At 50.3% G+C, this 25138-nt stretch overlaps 1 protein-coding gene across 1 annotated transcript in view; it reads left to right on the top strand.

The window, feature by feature from the left end:
- The window catches only part of LOC138249873 (zinc finger protein 420-like), a 34815-nt gene extending 14479 nt beyond the window's left edge, over positions 1-20336 (top strand). The window contains exon 3 of the mRNA XM_069204096.1: positions 16959-20336. Within this exon, the coding sequence (XP_069060197.1) occupies positions 16959-18787 (1829 nt within the window). The 3' untranslated portion in view covers positions 18788-20336. The remainder of the gene's footprint in view (positions 1-16958) is intronic.
- The last annotated feature ends 4802 nt before the right edge of the window (positions 20337-25138 follow it).

The raw sequence follows: 25138 nt of genomic DNA, 5'->3' as shown, positions 1-25138 counted from the left end.
TCATCCCTATATTAGAGTTGCTTCATGTTTGTTCCTTTTGACTATTTTAACTAAATTGGTTTGACAATTTTATTGTATTGATTTCTTAACTTTGTATGTCAGTACTCCTGTCTCCGTGCACACAAACCTGCTTTTACTAGATTGTAGATTGTATAACTTTGTGAGAACCAGTTTTATCTCTGGGATTTGTGGCATTCAGGAGGATGCAAGCCTGGCGGGGCTGTGCCCCACATGTGAACGCTTTGGATCCCCACCTAGTCCTTTTGCCTGACCACAAGTGACTGCCATCAAAAAGAGATGCCCTCTCAGCCTGGGAAGAATGATGTTGTTCCTGTTTACAATTCACGTTTACTTATTCTTGCATTTCCTAAGAATATTAACTTTTTTCAGGAGGGTGTGTTTCTGTATGTAGTTTTTCCTGCTACATATTACTCACTTGCAGTGCGTAGTGTGAAGAGTCACTCCTATGCAGCCGTGTGAGTTTAGGTTGTGGGTGGACCACATTTGAGAGCTGAGAAATTCTCAATGAGAGCGGTGCAAATTTCTCACAGTGACTGTCAGTGGGTCATTAAGGAGTTTGGAATATGTGCTCATCCAATCCTTGGCTTCTCTGCAGAGCACGCAGAGCAGTGGTGCCAATTGTAACTGAGATTATGGGGGTGATTCTGACCCCGGCGGTTCACTACCGCCGGGGCCAGGGTCGGCGGGAGCACCGCCAACAGGCTGGCGGTGCCCCGCAGGGCATTCTGACCGCGGCGGTTTGGCCGCGGTCAGAAAGGGAAAACCGGCGGTCTCCCGCCGGTTTTCCGCTGCCCTGGGAATCCCCCATGGCGGCGCAGCTTGCTGCGCCGCCATGGGGGATTCTGACAGCCCATACCGCCATCCTGTTCCTGGCGGTTCTCCCACCAGGAACAGGATGGCGGTATGGGTTGTCGTGGGGCCCCTGCAGTGCCCATGCCAATGGCATGGGCACTGCAGGGGCCCCCGTAAGAGGGCCCCACATTGTATTTCAGTGTCTGCATTGCAGACACTGAAATACGCAACGGGTGCCACTGCACCCGTCGCACCTTCCCACTCCGCCGGCTCAATTCTGAGCCGGCGTCCTCGTGGGAAGGCTCTTTTGCACTGGGCTGGCGGGCGGCCTTTTGGCGGCCGCCCGCCAGCCCAGTGCAAAAGCCAGAATCACTGCAGCGGTCTTATGACCGTGGAGCGGTGTTCTGGAGGGGGGAACTCTGGCGGGCGGCCTCTGCCGCCCGTCAGGGTCAGAATGACCCCCTATATGCCTTAGTGTGTGAAGGAGGTACACAGCTCTCCAAATAGAGAACGGGCAAAAGTTGTACAGGTGAGTGGGGACGTTGGGTGTGTTGGGAATTGGTGAAGCGAAGGAGATGCTAGGTGGTATGTGCAAGAAAAAGTGAAAAGAGGATACTGACGAGTTGAGTTGCGAGATCTGCAGATTGAGTGTTCTAGAAAGATATGAAGAGAAGAGGTTAAATGTCTAACAGAGACTGCAACAGAGAGTGGTGTTAAGAGCGACCGACCAATGCACTCCAAAGACCTTTCCCCTGCCCTGCTTTCAGAAGTTTAAATTACAGACAAAGGTTACAGGGACAATATAGTCGGGTTCTGAATTTACTCGACAAAACCATAGAAATTCAGCAGTTATAGTTAGAGTCCCTGATCTCACCCTTGGGGACACAATCCCCTGGAGCCCAGCCTAAACATTATATTTTTTGGGGGAGGGGGGGCACGCGCCCCCCTCCCCAGGCCAATTTGAACCCCAGAGACCCCATCCCCAGAGGCCTGGCCTAATTATTATTATTATTTATTTTTTTTTTCTTAGGAAAGGTGGGCCGTGTGCCCCCCCCTCTCCCCCTCCCAGGACCAATCTTGGCCCTGGAGACTCCATCCATGGGGCACGATCAGGGCCCAGCCTCAGGGGGAGGGATGGATGTGGCTCCCCTCCCCAGGGCTGATCTCGGTCCCCAGGGACCCCATTCCCCTGGGCCTGCTCATGTGACCTGGGTGCCCCTAGGGCCCCCAGTCATAATGTTGGGGACCGTGTGTGGAGCCTGAAGGCCCCCACGATCACAGCTGGCTCCTCGCCTCCTGCGGAAGCCAGCATTGCTGTCACACAGAGGGAGCGGAGAACAGTTTCCTCAGACTCCCTACCTGCATCTTTGCAGGCAGGGATGCAGAGGAAATCTCTGCTTGCAGTAAGGGAGAGCTATTTGACAGCTCTTCCTTGCTGTGAGCAGAGTGTTTGCTGTGACTTTGTGGCAGCTGTCAAAGCTGCAGCCAAGCCACAGCAAACAGCTATATCACAGGGGTGGGCACCCCAGGACATAGCAGGAGTCAGCCGTGGGAGGTGGTGGTCCCCAGGACCATCAGTGGATCCTCGAGCCACTAAAAAAGCCCTGGAGAGGTGCTGGTCCCTAGAACTTTTCTTTTTTTAACATTTGCCCTGGGGAGGTGCTGGTCCCAAGGGCTGTGGGTTGGGTGCTCGGGAGCACGCAACCCCTCCGTGCATAATTACAGGAAAGCCCCTGGGAGGTGGTAACAAAGGTTAAAAAAAAAACGTTTTAGTTGGGTGAAATATTCAGTAACAACGTAACCTTTTGAACTCTTTAAAAAGAAAAAAAAAATTCAATTCACTAGTTATTGTTTTCTCAAGTGACTATAACTTATGCCCTAAGGTCCATGCACAGTTTTCTCACCAATAATTTCACTGCAGATGTTGCAGTGATATTATCAGTGATGTCATAGAATATGTCACGAGTGATGTAATATATGGGGTAATTAGCAGTGCATGGCAAGGGCACGAGTTATAGTTACCTTAGGGCACGGAGATGACCGATGGGCTTCTCCTGAGCCCTCCCTTCTATAGTTCACACAACAGATGTGTATGTCTCTCCTGCTGGAGGTTTCTTACTCCCAGGGCAGATGGGCACTCTTCTCCTGTGTCAGGGTAACTCCAAGGGGACACAGCAATCTTGATGCCTGCCCTGCATCAGGATTACTCCCCAGCCCTTCCGGGGTGAGGGTGGGTGTTAGAAATTGGGTATCTAGTTGGCAGTGGTTTGCACCCTTGTCAAGTGGGGACCCTCACTGTAGTCAGGGTAAGGCAGTCACACAGCTAAGATAACCCCTGCTCACCCAATTGGTAGCTTGGCACAATCGCTTATCTCAGAGGGAATGTGTAAAGTATTTGTACTTGCACACAGTAACATAGTGAAAACATCACAAAAGTGCTCCACACCAGTATAGAAAAACAGCCAATATTTATTGGAATAAAACAAGACCAAAATTAGAAATATCCGACATAAACAAGAAAAGATTGGAATTTTCAAAGAATAACTTTTAGTAAAGCACTTAGAAACACAATAGCTCCAACTGGGTTTATCACGCATCTTGACGGAGTTGTTCCCAACAGTCTGATGCCACTCGCGAGGAAGTGCAGGCCAGACATTGAGTCACATGGACCTCGGGTACACAGTACCTTGGAAAATGATGAGGAAACAGACATTGCACAGAGTCGAGGAGCTGAGGCGTCATTGGAGCTGGTGCGTCTTTGGTGCCTTACTGCTACCGGGGAGGTGAGAAGTCAATTCCTTACTGCTAGCACAGGGAGGTGAGGTGTCTGTTCTCACGGTTGCAGGGGAGGTGATGTGGCGTCAGTGGGCAGGCGTCTGTTCCATGCGACCAGGCTGGGTTGATGAATCCAGCAGGTCAAGATGCAAGGCGTTGATTTTCCACGGGTGGTGCAGCAGAGTTGGAGTTGGGTGTCAAAGATGTCGGTTACATGGCACTCGGGACGCACGTTGTGGTGGGACTTCAGAGGTGATTTGACGGTATCAGGCATGGGCTGCAGGTTGTGGTTGTTGCACTCAGTGGGGGCCACGGCTCTGGTGCAGGTAGCGGTGTGGAGTCAGATAGCGGCGCCAGTTCCAAAGCCGCTCTGAAGTTAATGTGCTTAGTTTCTTCTTGGTTGCGCCAGAACTCACTTCCAAGGGAGCAGGAACTGGATTTGGCACCACTTGGGTAGTCTGGACTCTCAGCAGGAGAGCCCAGGCACTGGCACGTGAAGTCTTGGATGGCCTTGAGACTACTTAACAGGAGGCAAGCTGAGGTTAAGCCCTTGGAGAACCTTGGAAAGCAGGACGTAGAAAGCCAAGTCCAGTTCTTTAATTCCCAGGACAGAAGCAGCCAGCAGCAGGCCAGCACAACAAAGCAACAGAGGCAGTCCCTTCTGCAGCATCCAGCTCCTTTTCCTGGCAGAATGTTCTCAGTCCAGAAACGTTCTATCTTTGTGGTCAGAGGTCCTGTGCTTATACCCATTTCTGTCTCTGAAGTAGGCAAACTTCAAAGAGAAGTATTTGTAGTGCACAAGACCCTGCCTTTCCCTGTCCTTGCCCCAAACACACTCCAGGGGGTTGGAGACTGCTTTGTGTAAAGACAGACACAGCCCTATTCAGGTGCAGGTGTCAGCTACTCCCACCATTCTAGCCCAGGAAGACCCATCCGGAAATGCAGGGTATACCTCTGCTCCCTTTGTGTCTAGAGTGAATTCACAAACAGCCCATCTGTCATCCTGACCCAGACGTGTATTCCACAGCCAGACAAAGGCACAGAATGGTTAAACAAGAAAAGGCCCACTTTCTAAAAGTGGCATTTCAAACTTACAACTTTTGGTGAAGTTGGCTTTTGAATTGTATTTTTAACTTACGAGTTCAGAGACACCAAACTCCATGTGTCAATCTGCTCCCAATGGGAAATCACAATTAAAAGATATTTCAAGGCAATCCCCGTGTTACCTTATGGGAGAGATAGCCCTGGGAATACTGAACACAGAATTTAGTAGTATTTTACTATCAGGACATGTAAACCACACCAGTACATGTCCTACCTTTTACATACACTGCACCCTGCCCAGGGGCTTCCCAGGGCCTACCTTAGGGTTGCCTTACATATAGTGAATGGGAAGGTTTGGACCTGGCAAGTGGATGCAAATGCCCATTCCAAATGGCAGTTTAAAACTGCGCACACAGACAGTGCAGTGGCAGGTCTGAGACATGTTTACGGGGCTACTCGGTGGCACAACCAGTGCTGCGGCCCACTGGTAGCATTTGATATACAGGCCCTGGGCACACCTTACTAGTACATTGTATATGCCAATCATGGAGAAACCAATCACCAATACAATTTATACCAAGAGCATATGCACTTTAGCACTGGTCAGCAGTGGTAAAGTGCCCAGAGTCCTAAAGCCAACAAAAACAGGTCAGAAAAAAATAGGAGGAAGAAGGCAAAAAGTTTGGGGGTAACCCTGCAAAAAAGGGCCATTTCCCTCAGCGGGGAGTAACCCTGCTGCAGCTAGAGGACGCATCTCTTTCTGGAGGGTGTTTCTTTCCTTTTCAGACACCTCAGGCTGTAGACTGGGAGGATCTCCTGGAGGTAGGAGCACCTTAGGAAGTGCATGCGTATCACTTGGCATCACATTATACTACCCTTCCACTATAATACTACTCTGTACAGTACTGCACCTTACATGCCACGCTTACACCACACTCACATACCAAACAACCATAACGCCACTATATTATTCCACATTAGCCACACCATGCAGCACTCCACACTACATAACTTCATACCACACAGCATCTCATTGAACTGCAGTACTCCAAATGCCCTCTGACCCGCGCCTTCTACCATTTGGGTGTGTGTAATAGCCACAGATTTATCCATGCGGAGGTTGCGGTTTTCACCCATCGGCCACTTGCACGGATCTGCGGAAATGTGGGTTTGTGCACTGCCAGCAGCTTTGTTGGAGTGCGGTGAATAGGTGTCTTCAGGCTCTTGAGTAGTAGATGCACTGGTTTTGTCTAGTTATATGTTGGGTGTGTGATTTCCGCTGGCCTGGTAGCAGGTGGTAATGACTGCCACCCAGCACATTGTGGTATCTTGTGTGCATGCCATATGGCTATCATCCTCTCCCCTGGAAGATGTACGGGCACCAAGACTGGTCCCTAACAGATAGCTGTTCAGAAGCTCTGCACATGATCATTGCTTCCAAACTAACAGTAACTTACATATGTTTGTGGCAACTCGTATTATGTGGGTAGTTATGCTTGTGAGAGTTGAATGATGTGGGAGAAAAGTGATTAAAAACACATAAAGCACACTACATGGCAGTGTGTCTGAGCATGTGGCCTGCTGCATTATTTTATGGTATGGTACGTGGTGAGTGTGTGTGTGTGTGTAGTGACCAGTGGTATGTTGAGAGGTAGGATGTGACTATTTGAAAAGTGTGGAGGTACGGGTGAGGTATAGTATGGTGTGGCGCAGCCTGTGGTCTGTTGTAGTGTGTTGTGCTACTGATGGTGTGATGTGGAGTAGAGTGACATAGTGTTTTCGGTAGGTCCCCTGCTATAACTGGGTGAGGTATGACTTGGTAGACTAATTTGTGGTGTGTATGTTAGACAGTGTGGTGTAGTGTGGTTCAATAGTGAGCAGTGAATTGTGGAGCAATGTAGAGTGTATTGTGTGCGTTTTGTGCTGTATGTTTAGAGATGTGTTTTGGCAGGGTGTGGAATAGTTCGGTGTAGTGTGGATTGATGTGCTGTGGTGGGAGACACAATGTTAAATGGGTTGATGCTGCCTCGGTTGGTATGAAGTGGTCTTGTACAGTCAGGTAGAGTGTAAGGTAACAATAGTATATTCGAGGAGGTGTGTGTTATGGTATGGAATGAAGCAGATTGCATGATGTAGTACTTTTTTGTGGAATGTCATAGATTTCGGTACCATCCCTTCTAACATTAGCATTTTCTACTGTTTATTTTGTCTTTCCACATGGATATGTTTTGGTAGGATTGTGCCTGGGGGAAACACTTAGGGGTCGGAAAATTCTGACCCGCTTGCAATTCGCAACACCTGTACACGAGTTGTTCCGTGGGTGTCACTGTGTAGCACAGCACTTGTATTTGAGGTCTTACTTGGTGCACTAACTGTGGTGTTGCCCATCAGAATGTGGCATTGTAAGGTGGAAGTGGTGATGTGTCCCTGGATGTGGACGGGTCTTATCATGTAGGTTGTGATATAATGTGGTGTGACATGTGAAAATATTTGTTCATTTGGTGGTAGTACTCTGTAAGGGCTGCTATGATGTACTCTGTAAGGGCTCTTTAGGGCTGCTGTGATGTACTCTGTAAGGGCTCTGTAGGGGCTGCTATGATGGGCTCTGTAGGGGCTGCTATGATGGGCTCTGTAGGGGCTGCTATGATGGGCTCTGTAGGGGCTGCTATGATGGGCTCTGTAGGGGCTGCTATGATGGGCTCTGTAGGGGCTGCTGTGATATACTCTGTAGGGACTGCTGTGATGTACTCTGTAAGGGCTCTATAGAGACTGCTGTGATGTACTCTGTAGGGGCTGCTGTGATGTACTCTGTAGGGGCTGCTGTGATGGGCTCTGTATGGGATGCTGTGATGGGCTCTGTATGGGATGCTGTGATGTACTCTGTAGGGGCTGCTGTGATGTACTCTGCAAGGGCTTTGTATGGGATGCTGTGATGTACTCTGTAGGGGCTGCTGTGATGTACTCTGCAAGGGCTGCTATGATTTACTCAGCCATGATGTACTCTGTAGGGGCTGCTATGATTTACTCAGCCATGATGTACTCTGTAGGGGCTGCTATGATTTACTCAGCCATGATGTACTCTGTAGGGGCTGCTATGATTTACTCAGCCATGATGTACTCTGTAGGGACTGGTATTGTGTACTCTTTGGGCTGCTGTGATGTACTCAGCCATGATGTACTCTGTAGGGGCTTCTGTGATGTACTCTATAAGGGCTCTATAGAGACTGCTGTGATGTACTCTGTATGGGATGCTGTGATGTACTCTGTAGGGGCTGCTATGATGTACTCAGCCATGATGTACTCTGTAGGGGCTGCTATGATTTACTCAGCCATGATGTACTCTGTAGGGGCTGCTATGATGTACTCAGCCATGATGTACTCTGTAGGGGCTGCTATGATGTACTCAGCCATGATGTACTCTGTAGGGACTGCTATTGTGTACTCAGCCATGATGTACTCTGTAGGGGCTGCTATGATTTACTCAGCCATGATGTACTCTGTAGGGGCTGCTATGATGTACTCAGCCATGATGTACTCTGTAGGGGCTGCTATGATGTACTCAGCCATGATGTACTCTGTAGGGACTGCTATTGTGTACTCAGCCATGATGTACTCTGTAGGGGCTGCTATGATTTACTCAGCCATGATGTACTCTGTAGGGGCTGCTATGATGTACTCAGCCATGATGTACTCTGTAGGGGCTGCTATGATGTACTCAGCCATGATGTACTCTGTAGGGGCTGCTATGATGTACTCAGCCATGATGTACTCTGTAGGGGCTTCTGTGATGTACTCTATAAGGGCTCTATAGAGACTGCTGTGATGTACTCTGTAGGGGCTGCTGTGATGTACTCTGCAAGGGCTGCTATGATGTACTCAGCCATGATGTACTCTGTAGGGGCTGCTATCGTGTACTCTTTGGGCTGCTGTGAGGTACTCTGGTTGTCCCTGAATACTGTGAGATGAGCGGATAGAGAGGTGGAGAGTCAAGCTGTGTCTGTTGTGCAGTCCGGTCTGGTGTGGACCGCTGTGAGGGGAGGTGTTGAGACAGATGTAGGGTGATACCCAACAAGGAGCACAACACTCTAATCATGGTTCTGTTTCTCCAAGCAGTTGTTCCATATTACAAATATTAACTGTTGGGACTTTTGCTTATGTCATGTTCATAACCCAAACGAATGGGTGTTGTAAAATAAAATCCGTACAAATGCATTCTGAACAGGGGTAGAGGGAAAAACAATTTCTGTAATAAAAATGTTTTTCAGATTTGGAGTTGATACTCATTCGGGTTGACATCATACTTCGCAAAGCAGCACTTAATTCAAGAGTTTCTACCTTTTTGCAGCATCTTACATTGATTTGTGAAAGGCCTTTTTGTGAGATAGTCACATAATAAACATTTAATGTACAATGTTTGTCTGCTGGCACACAGGTTCTTGATGGAAAGTTTCGCTTCACAAAGCCCCATGGTGGTAACAGAGAAGCAGCTTGACACTTTGTGCTCGAAGGGAACTTATGAAGCACGCCTGGCAGGAGTTGAATAAAAGAACCACACCTTTTATTGCACAAAAGCACACATATGCAGCCACGTCTGTGTTCTGTGACTGTGACAGGGTGCATCCCTTACTCAAAGGCTCTTATGTTGGGAGGTAGAGGGGAGACTATTGGGAAAATTCTGTCCTACACTTCCATAAAAGAACAAATGATTTATTTGTTGGGAAATAACATTTTGAATTGTATCTACTGAAGTTGCAGTTTCTGCAGGTATGAAATCCATCCCATATACATATAGCAACATTATAAAATGTTGTATTAGTTTGCTAGAAATGCAAGTGAATGTGCCCCAGCTCTTAAGACTGCCCTTCCCCCTCCACCCTGAGCCATAAAACCCAGCTCTGAAAACTACCCCTTAGTCTACCTTGACCCCAGCCCCCCTGAGCTCTAAAACCTAGCCCGAGCCCTTAAAACTACCCTGACCCCTACGCTGAGCCCTAAAACTCTGTCCCCTGCCAAAGACTACCCTGACCCTAGCCCTTTCATACCCCTTCCCACTCTGACTCCCCCACCGCCCTGAGCCCTAAAACCCAGCCCTTAAAACTACCTTGCCTGCCAAAAACAACGAAACCTCCCCATATGCGTGGTTCAGGCAGAATCGCGGTTTCTGCCAGCGTTGTTCTGCTTTTGTTGAAAATGCACGTGTGGCTCATCCTCATTGTAAAGGCCGCATCCCGGTACATGGTGTACAAGTAGTGAAGTTGTATAAGCTTGAGCCTTGAGGAGATCGTGATTTCCCAGGGTGCCAGGGTCCAATATGTTTTTTTGTATCATTCTTACCTGCACAAAGCTATTTTCAACAGGTGTTTTTCAGTCTAGCCGACCACACAGCTTTTAGCATGTTTTATTTTTTTGGAGGTCCCAGCAGTTTCCAATTTTTGCCAGTTCTCCCTTTAGTCGAAAACGTGCTTCTGCGCAACTCTGTTGATCCCTTGTGCTCCCGATGTGTATTTTTTAATTTTTTTATTTTCGAGTGAGGGCTCAACAACAGCCACTTGCTGCTAACCCGCTCCAAGTTCCAACAATCATTTGCAATGCAGTGGGTCTCGCATTTGCTCGAGTTAGAGCTATTAGCATTGTAAACTCCTAACCGGACTTTTTTTGCCACAGAAGCTGAAAATGGAAAGTAACACAGTTTCACATAAGCGAGCCGACGGGCGCCATGAGCATGAAGGAGACACACAAAAGGAAACTGAAGTTCGCTTGCAGTCTGACGTATCGGCAAAAGTTCAATTATCCATGTAACAGGGTCGATGTCATGAAAAGCGCTTTACTATTGTCCAGCGAGATCACACTGCGTAGGAGATAAAAAGAAAAGGTAGTCCAATATCCATGCAGAAAACACAGAGCCTCGTATGTTTTCAGTAGTTTACCGGTGCTCTCGAGGGTGTCTAAACACCGGAAAAGGCATGCCTCTCACTAATGAAATCAAGCAAATTTTAAAAGGTAAGCCCACGAACCAACCAAACTGATGGGTGTGGTTAAAAGCCCACAGAGATTACAACAGGGGCCAGAGTGCTTGCGCGCTCGACCCTAAAAAAGCACTTTCTTGCTAAAAAGATTAAAAAGGTGTGACCTATTGGCTTTGCCGGTGTTTGTGTATATAAGTCTGCCAAAGGTGCAGGCTTCTTCTGTTAAGAGGTACTTTGAGGAGATCATTATTAGAAGCGGACTGTACAGATGGCATTTATCATAAATTAACGCTTGGGTGCTCACAGGCTCTTTGGCTTGACTGTGAGCCTTGCGAACTGATTCTGGGATGTTGGTGACAATAGGAAGGTCGAGCTGGCACTTCCAGGGACAGGTGGTCAGGGCTGGACGGCGTCCAGGTCACTCCGAAGACAGAGGGCTGATAGTGTAAAAAGCGTAATGAAGGTGATTCCCACCTCTGGTAGCCACCTCTTTAAATAAAAAAATAAATAGTAGACATACGTGTTGTATTTGTCTGAAACATGTTGGTGTGTAAACCTTCCCAATCTGTGGTCCAGGGGCCACTGGGGCTCTGCGAAGGCACCTTGGGGTGGGGGGGGAGTGGCGGGAGAGGGAGTGGGGGGTCCGTGACTGCTTAGAAAATTAACTAATAGTAACAGATTAATAAAGTGAATAGAAATCAAGTGGCTAAACTTAAAACTTTAAAACTGTATTGTAAATGTCAAGGAATTTGAAATTGGACACAAAAAAAATGAAATTGGTCTCCTCAGATTGGTTTGTGGGAGCCGTGCAGGTGCATCAAACATAATGTAGTACGGACAATGTGTGGCTTTAGTTGAATTTAGGAAAGCTCCAACCTTCTGTAGAAAAGTACCCTCTTTTTTTGGCATTGTTACCCACTTTTTCTGCCTGATGTCAGTGTGTTTGACTGTGTTCACTGGGATCTTGCTAACCAGGACCCCAGTGATTATGCTCTTTCTCCCAAAACTCAATTTCACCCACAATTGGCATACTGGTGTCCCATTATAAGTCCCTAGTATATGGTACCTAGGTACCCAGGGCATTGGGGTTCCGGGGGATCCCTAAGGGCTGCAGCATATCTTTTGCCACCCATAGGGAGCCCATGGAAAGGCTTCTGCAGGATTGTCATTCCAGTCTGCGTGAAAAGGTGCATGCACCCTTTCACTGCCATTTACACTGCACCAGGTCACTTATAAATCACCTATATGTCAGGCCTTCCAACACTGAAGGGTAGGTGCAAAGTGCCTGTGTGTGAGGGCACCCCTGCACTAGCAGAGGTGCCCCCACGAATTCCAGGCCCATTTTCCTGGACTTCATCAGTGCGGGGACGCCATTTTACTTGTGTACTAGACATAGGTCAATCCATGTCCAGCTACACAATGGTAACTCTGAACATGGGCATGTTTGGTATCAAACATTTTGGAATCGTACCCCAAGACTTTTACAAGCATTGGTTGTATGATCCCATGCACTCTGGGGGTTCCTTAGAGGACACCCAGTATTGCAGTTTCAGTCTTAGGGTTTTCGGGCAGCCCCAGCTGCTGCCACCTCACAGACAGGATTCTGCCCTCCTGTTGTCTGAGCAGCTCAAGCCCAGGAAGGCAGAACAAAGGATTTCCTTTGGCAGAGGGGTGTTATACCCTCTCCCTTTGGAAATAGGTGATACAGGCTGGGCAGGGGTAGCCTCCCCCAGCCTCTGGAAATGCTTTGAAGGGCACAGATGGTGCCCTACTTGCATAATCCAGTCTACACCAGTTCATGGACCCCTAATCCCTGCTCTGGCCCATACTAGACAAAGGAAAGGGGAGTGACCACTCCCCTGTCCGTCACCACCCCAGGGGTGGTGCTCAGAGCGCCTTGAGAGGGTCCCTTGGATTTACCATTTTGAGTTCAAGGTTGGCAGGGAACTCTAGCAGCATCTGAGTGGCTAGGTCAGGCAGGTGATGTCAGAGCCCCCTCCTGATAGGTGGTCAACCTGATAGGTGACTGTAAGGAAATGCCTCCTTGGCATGGTTACCCCCTGACTTTTTGCCTTTGCTGATGCCAAGTTATGATTTGAAAGTGTGCTGAGGCCCGCTAACCAGGCCCCAGCACCAGTGTTCTTTCCCTAACCTGTACCTTTGTCTCCACAATTGGCACAACCCTGGCACTCAGGTAGGTCCCTTGTAACTGGTACCCCTAGTACCAAGGGCCCTGATGCCAGGGAAGGTCTCTAAGGGCTGCAGCATGTCATATGCCACCCTAGGGACCCCTCACTCAGCACATACACACTGCTTGCCAGCTTGTGTGTGCTGATGGGGAGAAAATGACTAAGTCGACATGGCACTCCCCTCAGAGTGCCATGCCAACCTCACACTGCCTGTGGCATAGGCAAGTCACCCCTCTAGCAGGCCTTACAGCTCTAAGGCAGGGTGCCCATACCACAGGTGAGGGCATATGTGCATGAGCACTATGCCCCTACAGTGTCTAAGCAAAACCTTAGACATTGTAAGTGCAGGGTAGCCATAAGAGTATATGGTCTGGGAGTCTGTCAAACACGAACTCCACAGCACCATAATGGCTACACTGAAAACTGGGAAGTTTGGTATCAAACCTCTCAGCACAATAAATGCCAATTGATGCCAGTGTGCATTTTATTGTAAAATACACCCAGAGGGCATCTTAGAGATGCCCCCTGAAAACATACCCGACTTCCAGTGTGGGCTGACTAGTTCCTGCCACCCACCAGACATGTTGCTGGCCACATGGGGAGAGTGCCTTTGTCACTCTGTGGCTAGGAACAAAGCCTGTATTGGGTGGAGTTGCTTCTCACCTCCCCCTGCAGGAACTGTAACACCTGGCGGTGAGCCTCAAAGGCTCACCCCCTTTGTTACAGTGCCACAGGGCATCCCAGCTAGTGGAGATGCCCGCCCCTCCGGCCACTGCCCCCACTTTTGGCGGCAAGGCTGGAGGAGATAATGAGGAAAACAAGAAGGAGTCACCCACAGTCAGGACAGTCCCTAAGGTGTCCTGATCTGAGGTGACTCTTACTTTTAGAAATCCTCCATCTTGTAGAAGGAGGATTCCCCCAATAGGATTAGGGATTTGTCCCCCCTCCCCACAGGGAGGAGGCACAAAGAGGGTGTAGCCACTCTCAAGGACAGTAGCCATTGGCTACTGCCCTCCCAGACCTAAACACACCCCTAAATTCAGTATTTAGGGGCTCCCAGAACCGAGGAAGATAGATTCTTGCAACCTAAAGAAGAAGAAGAAGGACTGCTGACCTGAAGCCCTGCAGTTAAGACGGAGACGGCAACTGATTTGGCCTCCGCCCCACCAGCCTGTCTACCTACTTCGAAGAAAACTGCAACAGCGACGCATCCAACAGGGTCCAGCGACCTCTGAAGCCTCAGAGGACTACCCTGCATCTAAAGGACCAAGAAGCTCCAGAGAACAGCGGCCCTGTTCAACAAACTGCAACTTTCTGCAACAAAGAAACAACTTTAAAGACCCCACATTTCCCACCGGAAGAGTGAGACTTTCCACTCTGCACCCGACGCCCCCGGCTCGACCTGCGGAAAACTAACACTACAGGGAGGACTCCCCGGCTACTGCGAGCCCGTGAGTAGCCAGTGTTGGCCCCCCTGAGCCCTCCCAGCGATGCCTGCGGAGGAAATACAAAGGCTCCCCCTGACCGCGACTGCCTGTAACAAGGAACCCACCGCTGGAACCAGCACTGCACCCGCAGCCCCCAGGACCTGAAGGAACCGAGCTCCAGTGCAGGAGCGATCCCCAACCCTCTGCCTAGCCCAGGTGGTGGCTACCCCGAGGAGCCCCCCCTGTGCCTGCCTGCATCGTTGAAGAGACCCCCGGGTCTCCCCATTGATTCCTATCTGAAACCCGATGCTTGTTAGCACCCGGCCGCCCCTGTGCCACTGAGGGTGTACTTTCTGTGCCTACTTGTGTTACCACAATCCCCCACCCACCCCCCACCCCCCCATGCCCTACAAAACCCCCCTGGTCTGCCCTCCGAGGAAGCGGGTACTTACCTGCTGGCAGACTGGAACCGGGGCACCCCTGTTTCCATTGAAGCCGAGGTGTTTTGGGCACCACTTTGACCTCTGCACCTGACCGGCCCTGAGCTGCTGGTGTGGTAACTTTGGGGTTGCCTTGAACCCCCAAGGGTGGGCTACTTTGAACCCTGTAAGTGTTTTACTTACCTGTGAACTTAACAAATACTTACCTCTCCCAGGAACTGTGGATTTTTGCGCTATGTCCACTTTTAAAATAGCTTATTGCCTTTTTTGTCAAAACTGTACATGCTATTGTGATGATTCAAAGTTCCCAGAATACCTGAGTGAAATACCTTTCATTTGAAGTATTACTTGTAAATCCCTTTCAGGGATATTTAGGGTCTCTCTTGGGTGGTTCCTCAGATTCAGATTGCAAGACTCCAACAGGAATCCTCTGCAACCTCCTTCTGTCTGAAGAAACTACACCTGGACTCTTCAGGAGCCTAGAAGCTGCAACAAAGAAGCAAGATGACTCCTGCAACATTGTATCTCTGGCTCCTTCCAGCAACTGCAACATTTCCCCGGTCTGCATCCTCTGAGGACAGTCTGTCTTCAGCCTGCATCAGAAGGAAGAAGGAATCTCCCTTGGGGTGAAGGAGTCACTCCTCTGCTTCTGCAGGCACCAACTGCGACGAAGACCGGCTGTGTGGATACCCCCTCCTCCTGAGCTGCGTGGATCCTGCATCACGGGTGGTGGACTAAAAGTGGCCCCGACGGTACTCTCTTCCAGCTGTCCAACTTGAGTGTCCAACCTTGCCTACCCACGGAGGATAGTACCCCCGTGCACCGCGTCCTTTGCAGCTGCCAAGGTTGGCATCCTTGCCACAAGATCTTCAGGCATCTTGAAGCTCAATCCCCCAGCGCTCCTTCCTGCGACTCACAGCTGAGTGGTTCTCTGATGGTGTGGGAGGCTTTCTTGCAGTGCTGCGTGGGCCTCTTCTGCGACTTTCCTTCCCCCATCCTGTGGGACTCCTGTGGGCGCTGCCTGGGCTTCTGTGGGCTCTGTGTTGCTGAGGGCCCCCTCTGACTTCCCCTCCTGAGTAGAGTCCACCTGGTCCCCCAACACCTCCACTGTCTGCTAACTGCGAGTTTTGTGTGTGCCAAGGCTTGTTGGTGGAATCCTAAGATGCAAACCCGACTGCAATTCTCCTTCCGGAGTGGGACATCACCTGCATCCTCCAGGAACTTGAGTTTGTCTTCTTGGGTGCAGTGCTGACTCTTCTTCACCGGTGGTTCACCTCCTGCACTTTCATCCTGGTGGGTAGAAGCTCCTACCATGCCTGGACTCTGCTGTGCTTCTTGGATGTGGTCCCCTTCTTCCACAGGTCCTCTTGTCCAGGAATCCACTGTTGGTGTCTTGCAGTCTCTTCTGGGCTTTGCATAATTATTCTTCTCTGCGTGTGATCAGGGGAATTTACAGTGATTTACTCCTGCTTTCCTGGTCGCTGGGGTGGTTTGTGGTACTTACCTTTGGGCTTTCCTAATACTCCCAGCTCCCCTGGACACACTACACTTACCTAGGTGGGGGCAGACTTTTGCATTCCACCTTCTTAGCGGTTTGTGTTCCCCCATGCCTATTTCTGTCTATTGTGATTTTCACTATTTTCTAACTGCTTTTATGCCTATTTCTGAATACAAGTGTATATAATTTGTATATTACTTACTTCCTAAGGGAGTATAGGTCTCAATGGTATTTGTGTCACCAAAATAAAGTACCTTTATTTTTGTAACACTGAGTGTTTTCTTTCATGTGTGTAAGTGCTGTGTGACTACAGTGGTATTGCAAGAGTTTTGCATGTCTCCTAGATAAGCATTGGCTGCTCATCCAGAGCTACCTCTAGAGAGCCTGGCTTCTAAACACTGCCTACACTACACTAATAGGGGATACCCGGAGCCTCCTACACCTTCCTCTTAAAATGTAAATGTTTATTTTTGTATTTATATTTGTTTGCAAATTAAATAAGATGTGTTATCATTTGTGTATGGGTTTAATAAATGCATGCTTCTGTATTTTCTTTGTGTATTGTTTTGTGGTTCAAATCATCAACCGTTCTTAGGTCTGGTCCCCAGCTTCCATTAATGAGTTGGTGAGACTCCCCGGATTCCAGTAATGATTCAGTGGGGGCCCCTGTGTTCCAGTAATGATAAAGTTGGGCTCCACAAAAGTCAAAAGGTTGAGAACCACTGGTGTAGACTGTTCATGAGAGTTATTGAGATCTATTCACAAGTCCAGTAAGCAATAAATTAATTGTTTGTATTTAATTTTAGGTCCAAAGGTAAGCCCAGGATTCAAGCGGTCTTACTCAAAGAAGAGCTCAAACAATGCTGACGATGAGCACCCGCAGTCCCCCACCCTCCAGCAGGCAGTATTCAAGGGAGGCAGCACACATCTCTGCAGCGAGTGCGGGATGTGGTTTCCAAAGAAGGTAGACCTTTGGAAGCACCTTGAGATGCACATGGAAGAGAAGCCTTACTCGTGTGTCGAGTGTGGGCAGAGCTTCAGGTGGCAGTCACATCTCGACAAGCACCTCCACAATCATGCCAAAGAGAAGTGGTACCCATGCAAGGAATGTAAAAAGAGTTTCAGCCGGCGCTCACTCCTGGTCAAGCATCAACAAAGCCACCTGAGATACCAGCGGTACGTGAGGCAGGTGGAGGAGAGGGCACGCAGAGCAGAGGAGGCGCAAAAGGCAGAGAAAGCGCTGAGAGTCTTTGAATGTGGGAAGTGTGGAAGGATATTTAAGCATGTGAAGGCCTACACCAACCACCTCCAAGCACACGAGGAAGAGAGGTTGCTGCAGTGTAATGTGTGTGGGAAGAGCTTCATTATGCAGTGCTGGCTAGACAGGCACCTTGTCGACCACAAGAAAAAAAAACATTATGCATGCAAGGGACGTGATGAGAGAATCAGTCGCAGCGATGCACTTGTCAGACACCCGCAAAGCTACAAGAGAGAAACGTGGAACAAAGGAAAAAAAGCACAGACATGTAAGGAGTGTGGAAAGAGCTTTACAAAAACCAAAGACTTTGAGGAACACCTTGAAACACATGTAAATAAAAAGTGGAAGGAGTACAGTTGTACTGAATGTGAGGAAACTTTCAGCAGACAGGAGCTCCTAACTGAGCATCACCAAAGACACATGGCTGAGAAGCCCTACACATGTGATGTATGTGGGAAGGGGTTCAGCGATCATATGAAAATGGCCTTGCACGAGTTAACACACAGAGGAGGAAAGCAATGTCAGGGTATCAACATTGCCGAGAGAGTCAGTGGCCATTTGCAGACATCTCACTCAAGTGTGCACCAACATCAGAAGGTACAGCTGGCAGAGAAACAACATGAGGACAAGCAATACAGAGACTTTCTAAATCTGAAAACTAAACCAAAGCAACACCCTCAAGCTGACAAGAGTCAGAAGGAGTTTGAATGTGCAAAATGTGGAGAGAGATTGAGTTGTCGCTTGTCCCTGTCCAGTCATCTCCAACGGCACAGAGAAGAGATGGGCTATCCAAGCGCTGCATGTGACGAGAGCTTCGGACAGGTCCCTGTCCTGGACACACAGCATCCAGGATGCATGAGTGACGGGTGGTGCATGGCAGACGAAGCACATCAGTGTAGTGAGTGTGGACTCCTGTTCGTGAAGAAAAGATTCCTTCAGGAGCACCTTCAAGGGCACATGAAAGAAACACCATATAAATGCACTGAATGTGGGCAAGGCTTCAGGTGGCAGTCTCGCCTAGAGGAGCATCTCCAGGACCATGTGAAAGAGAGGTGGTACCCATGCAAGGCATGCGATCGCAGTTTCAACCGGTGCTCGGCACTCGTCAGACATCACAAAAGACATGCGAATGATGAGTGGCACCCATGCCAGAAGTGCAGCAAAACGTTCACGCAGCGCTCATACCTGGTCAAACATCAGCAGAGCCACACGAGTAATGTCCCTGAGACGGTGATGCAAAGGCAGATCCAAGTAGCTGCAGATCGGACGACGTGCCTGGAAGAGCACCTTCTGATCTGTGGTGAATGTGGAGAAAGTTTTGATGAGGACTCCTCTTTTATGACCCACCATAAGTCACACCATGTACTGGATACCTGACGCTGACCAGGTGTCAGCCTCACTTGCAAGGAGACAATCGACATGGGGATATTTAAAGGCCTTTGTTAAACCATCAGCCTTACAGAGACACTTAAGTGTAGAGGAATCTGCTGTTCATTGACATTAAGGGAACAGTTTGAAAGTGTTAGGAGCCACAAGACTGCAGATTGTATTGTGCATTAGGTGTTAATAAGAACTGAGTATTCTGATTCCCAGCAAAACATTGTCACAGATAGTCCTCACCCCACCATGAAGTCACTTCCACTCACCACGTAGAGGGAAAAATGTACCAGACCTCACAGGTGCCCCTTCCTTACTTGCAAGATATGTATCTGCAGGTCCTTGGTCTCTTCCTTGCTTATGAGGTATGTTATACATCAGGCAGCCCCTACTCTCACCTCTGCAGCACCTCATTGCCAGAGGCCTTATTGGCTCCTGGGTTGTTTCTTGTCCTAGACCGATAGATCTTCATATAGTCAAGTGACTGAGCTCCAGTGCAGCCGCGTCTCAAGGTGTGTGCTATCTGATAGCATCCGTTGAGCCCTGCCAGGCCTGTAGTCTGTGTATCTAACGGTCTGTCCCAGCAGCACTGCCGGGCAACACTGACCTGCAGTGCAGCGGGGTTTCCAAGAGTGGTGTGTGCTGTCTCGCAGCATCCTTTGAGCCCTGCCAGGCCTGTGATCTCTCCCAGCAGCACTGCACATCTGCTGAATGGTGAATGAGCACCGGTGTAGCAGGGTTTCCAGGAGTGGCCTGTGCTGTCTCGCAGCATCCTTTGAGCCCTGCCAGGCCTGTGATCTCTCCCAGCAGCACTGCCAGGCATCTGATGGGTGGCTGAGCTGCAGTGCATCAGGGTCTCAGGAGGGGTGTGTGCTGTATAACAGCATCCTTTGAGCCCTGCCAGCCCTGTGGTCTGTGTAGCTAACAGTCTGTTCCAGCAGCACTGCCAGGCATCTGATGAGTGACTGAACTGCAGTTCAGCAGGGTTTCTAAAAGTGGTATCTGCTGTCTCATAGCATCCTTTGAGCCCTGCCAGGCCTGTGGACTGTGTAGCTGTCTGTTCCAGCAACACTGCCAGGCAGCTGATTGGTGACTGAACTGCAGTGCAGCTGGGTTTCCAGGAGTGGCCTGTGCTGTCTCGCAGCATCCTTTGAGCCCTGCCACCATTCGTTCTTATTTTTTTAATATCTTTGTTGCATTTTATATAAACGTGGTACAATTCACACAATGTTCACATGTTCAAATTAATGAGACCTCAGAGGAAGGAAGTTGTACAACACACATTGGTCTGTGGAACAAAGGCTCCCAGTTTCCTGTGTGCTAGAGTCTATCTCCTGCCGGATACCCCCCTTCCACAACAAAGCCCAGATGTTTATCTGGTGGGAAGCAAGTGACAGTTTTTGTTGCACTATTGGCACCAATATTTGCTTCCCAGTTCTTCCGTCTTGTGCAAGTGACAATAGTCCAGACAATGTATGTGTTACTGAGAGGAAGCAGTCTTAAGCAATAATAAATATGAAATCACCAAACAGTAACAACTAACAACCCAACTCCTCGTGTGTGTGTCTGCATGCGCGGTTATGGTGTTTTGCTTGACTCTAATATCTCATCATTGTAGCGACTCACAGTAATAGGGCCCCCTTAAAGGGCACTATATATCATTACAGATTTAGCACTTTTGGGATCTGCCCCCATTCTTTCTTGACACCGCTTCCATGCCTCCACTCATTCCCGACACCGCTTCCATGCCTCCACTCATTCCCGACACCGCTTCCATGCCTCCACTCATTCATGACACCGCTTCCGCACCTCCACTCATTCCTGACTCCGCTTCTGCACCTCCACTCATTCCTGACTCCGCTTCCATGCCTCCACTCATTCCTGACAACACTTCCATGCCTCCACTCATTCCTGACAACACTTCCATGCCTCCACTCATTCCCCGGCAACACTTCCATGCCTCCACTCATTCCCCGGCAACACTTCCATGCCTCCACTCATTCCCCGACACCGCTTCCGCGCCTCCACTCATTCCTGACACCGCTTCCGCGCCTCCACTCATTCCTGACACCGCTCCGCGCCTCCACTCGTTACTGACTCCGCTCCCATGCCTCCACTCATTCCTGACAACACTTCTATGCCTCCACTCATTCCTGACACCGCTTCCATGCCTCCACTCATTCCTGACACCGCTTCTGCACCTCCACTCATTCCTGACTCCGCTTCTGCACCTCCACTCATTCCTGACTCCGCTTCCATGCCTCCACTCATTCCTGACAACACTTCCATGCCTCCACTCATTCCTGACAACACTTCCATGCCTCCACTCATTCCCCGACATCGCTTCCATGCCTCCACTCATTCCTGACACCGCTTCCGCGCCTCCACTCATTCCTGACACCGCTTCCGCGCCTCCACTCATTCCTGACACCGCTTCCGCGCCTCCACTCATTCCTGACACCGCTCCCATGCCTCCACTCATTCCTGACAACGCTTCCATGCCTCCACTCATTCCTGACACCGCTTCTGCACCTCCACTCATTCCTGACTCCGCTTCTGCACCTCCACTCATTCCTGACTCCGCTTCGATGCCTCCACTCATTCCTGACAACACTTCCATGCCTCCACTCATTCCTGACAACACTTCCATGCCTCCACTCATTCCCGACACCGCTTCCATGCCTCCACTCATTCCCGACACCGCTTCCATGCCTCCACTCATTCCTGACACCGCTCCCATGCCTCCACTCATTCCTGACAACGCTTCCATGCCTCCACTCATTCCTGACACCGCTTCTGCACCTCCACTCATTCCTGACTCCGCTTCTGCACCTCCACTCATTCCTGACTCCGCTTCGATGCCTCCACTCATTCCTGACAACACTTCCATGCCTCCACTCATTCCTGACAACACTTCCATGCCTCCACTCATTCCCGACACCGCTTCCATGCCTCCACTCATTCCCGACACCGCTTCCATGCCTCCACTCATTCCTGACACCGCTTCCGCACCTCCACTCATTCCTGACTCCACTTCCATGCCTCCACTCATTCCTGACAACACTTCCATGCCTCCACTCATTCCCCGGCAACACTTCCATGCCTCCACTCATTCCCCGGCAACACTTCCATGCCTCCACTCATTCCCCGACATCGCTTCCATGCCTCCACTCATTCCTGACACCGCTTCCCCGCCTCCACTCATTCCTGACACCGCTCCTGCGCCTCCACTCGTTCCTGACTCCACTTCTATGCCTCCACTCGTTCCTGACAACACTTCTATGCCTCCACTCATTCCTGACAACACTTCTATGCCTCCACTCATTCCTGACAACACTTCCATGCCTCCACTCATTCCTGACACCGCTTCCATGCCTCCACTCATTCCTGACACCGCTTCTGCACCTCCACTCATTCCTGACTCCGCTTCTGCACCTCCACTCATTCCTGACTCCACTTCCATGCCTCCACTCGTTCCTGACTCCACTTCCATGCCTCCACTCGTTCCTGACTCCACTTCCATGCCTCCACTCATTCCTGACAACACTTCCATGCCTCCACTCATTCCTGACACCGCTTCCATGCCTCCACTCATTCCTGACACCGCTTCTGCACCTCCACTCATTCCTGACTCCGCTTCTGCACCTCCACTCATTCCTGACTCCGCTTCTGCACCTCCACTCATTCCTGACAACACTTCCATGCCTCCACTCATTCCTGACAACACTTCCATGCCTCCACTCATTCCTAACAACACTTCCATGCCTCCACTCATTCCTGACAACACTTCCATGCCTCCACTCATTCCTGACAACACTTCCATGCCTCCACTCATTCCTGACAACACTTCCATGCCTCCACTCATTCCTGACACCGCTTTCTTGCCTCCACTTATTCCTGAGACCGCTTCCGTGCCTCCACTCATCCCTGATACCGCTTCCACTCATTCTTGACACCGCTTCCATGCCTTCACTCATTCTTGACACCGCTTCCATGCCTCCACTCATTCCTGACAACACTTCCGCGCCTCCACTCATTCCTGACACCGCTTCCATGCCTCCACTCATTCCTGACACCGCTTCCATGCCTCCACTCATTCCTGACACCGCTTCCATGCCTCCACTCATTCCTGACACCGCTTCCATGCCTCCACTCATTCCTGAGACCGCTTCCATGCCTCCACTCATTCCTGACACCGCTTCTGCACCTCCACTCATTCCTGACTCCGCTTCTGCACCTCCACTCATTCCTGACTCCGCTTCCATGCCTCCACTCATTCCTGACAACACTTCCATGCCTCCACTCATTCCTGACAACACCTCCATGCCTCCACTCATTCCTGACAACACTTCCATGCCTCCACTCATACCCGACACCGCTTCCATGCCTCCACTCATTCCCGACACCGCTTCCATGCCTCCACTCATTCCTGACACCGCTTCCGCACCTCCACTCATTCCTGATTCCACTTCCATGCCTCCACTCATTCCTGATTCCACTTCCATGCCTCCACTCATTCCTGACAACACTTCCATGCCTCCACTCATTCCCCGGCAACACTTCCATGCCTCCACTCATTCCCCGACATCGCTTCCATGCCTCCACTCATTCCTGACACCGCTTCCCCGCCTCCACTCATTCCTGACACCGCTCCCGCGCCTCCACTCGTTCCTGACTCCACTTCCATGCCTCCACTCGTTCCTGACTCCACTTCCATGCCTCCACTCGTTCCTGACTCCACTTCCATGCCTCCACTCGTTCCTGACTCCACTTCCATGCCTCCACTCATTCCTGACACTGCTTCCATGCCTCCACTCATTCCTGACACTGCTTCCATGCCTCCACTCATTCCTGACACTGCTTCCATGCCTCCACTCATTCCTGACACCGCTTCCGTGCCTCCACTCATCCCTGATACGGCTTCCACTCAATCCTGACACCGCTTCCATGCCTACACTTATTCCTGACACCGCTTCCATGCCTCCACTTATTCCTGACACCGCTTCCATGCCTCCACTCATTCCTGACACCGCTTCCATGCCTCCACTCATTCCTGACACCGCTTCTGCACCTCCACTCATTCCTGACTCCGCTTCTGCACCTCCACTCATTCCTGACTCCACTTCCATGCCTCCACTCGTTCCTGACTCCACTTCCATGCCTCCACTCGTTCCTGACTCCACTTCCATGCCTCCACTCATTCCTGACAACACTTCCATGCCTCCACTCATTCCTGACACCGCTTCCATGCCTCCACTCATTCCTGACACCGCTTCTGCACCTCCACTCATTCCTGACTCCGCTTCTGCACCTCCACTCATTCCTGACTCCGCTTCTGCACCTCCACTCATTCCTGACAACACTTCCATGCCTCCACTCATTCCTGACAACACTTCCATGCCTCCACTCATTCCTGACAACACTTCCATGCCTCCACTCATTCCTGACAACACTTCCATGCCTCCACTCATTCCTGACAACACTTCCATGCCTCCACTCATTCCTGACAACACTTCCATGCCTCCACTCATTCCTGACACCGCTTTCTTGCCTCCACTTATTCCTGAGACCGCTTCCGTGCCTCCACTCATCCCTGATACCGCTTCCACTCATTCTTGACACCGCTTCCATGCCTTCACTCATTCTTGACACCGCTTCCATGCCTCCACTCATTCCTGACAACACTTCCGCGCCTCCACTCATTCCTGACACCGCTTCCATGCCTCCACTCATTCCTGACACCGCTTCCATGCCTCCACTCATTCCTGACACCGCTTCCATGCCTCCACTCATTCCTGAGACCGCTTCCATGCCTCCACTCATTCCTGACACCGCTTCTGCACCTCCACTCATTCCTGACTCCGCTTCTGCACCTCCACTCATTCCTGACTCCGCTTCCATGCCTCCACTCATTCCTGACAACACTTCCATGCCTCCACTCATTCCTGACAACACCTCCATGCCTCCACTCATTCCTGACAACACTTCCATGCCTCCACTCATACCCGACACCGCTTCCATGCCTCCACTCATTCCCGACACCGCTTCCATGCCTCCACTCATTCCTGACACCGCTTCCGCACCTCCACTCATTCCTGATTCCACTTCCATGCCTCCACTCATTCCTGATTCCACTTCCATGCCTCCACTCATTCCTGATTCCACTTCCATGCCTCCACTCATTCCTGACAACACTTCCATGCCTCCACTCATTCCCCGGCAACACTTCCATGCCTCCACTCATTCCCCGACATCGCTTCCATGCCTCCACTCATTCCTGACACCGCTTCCCCGCCTCCACTCATTCCTGACACCGCTCCCGCGCCTCCACTCGTTCCTGACTCCACTTCC

This window comes from Pleurodeles waltl, chromosome 1_1 (genome assembly GCF_031143425.1).
Source record: "Pleurodeles waltl isolate 20211129_DDA chromosome 1_1, aPleWal1.hap1.20221129, whole genome shotgun sequence".
NCBI classification, from domain to species: Eukaryota; Metazoa; Chordata; class Amphibia; order Caudata; family Salamandridae; genus Pleurodeles; species Pleurodeles waltl.
This window is presented reverse-complemented; position numbering and strand designations above follow the sequence as displayed.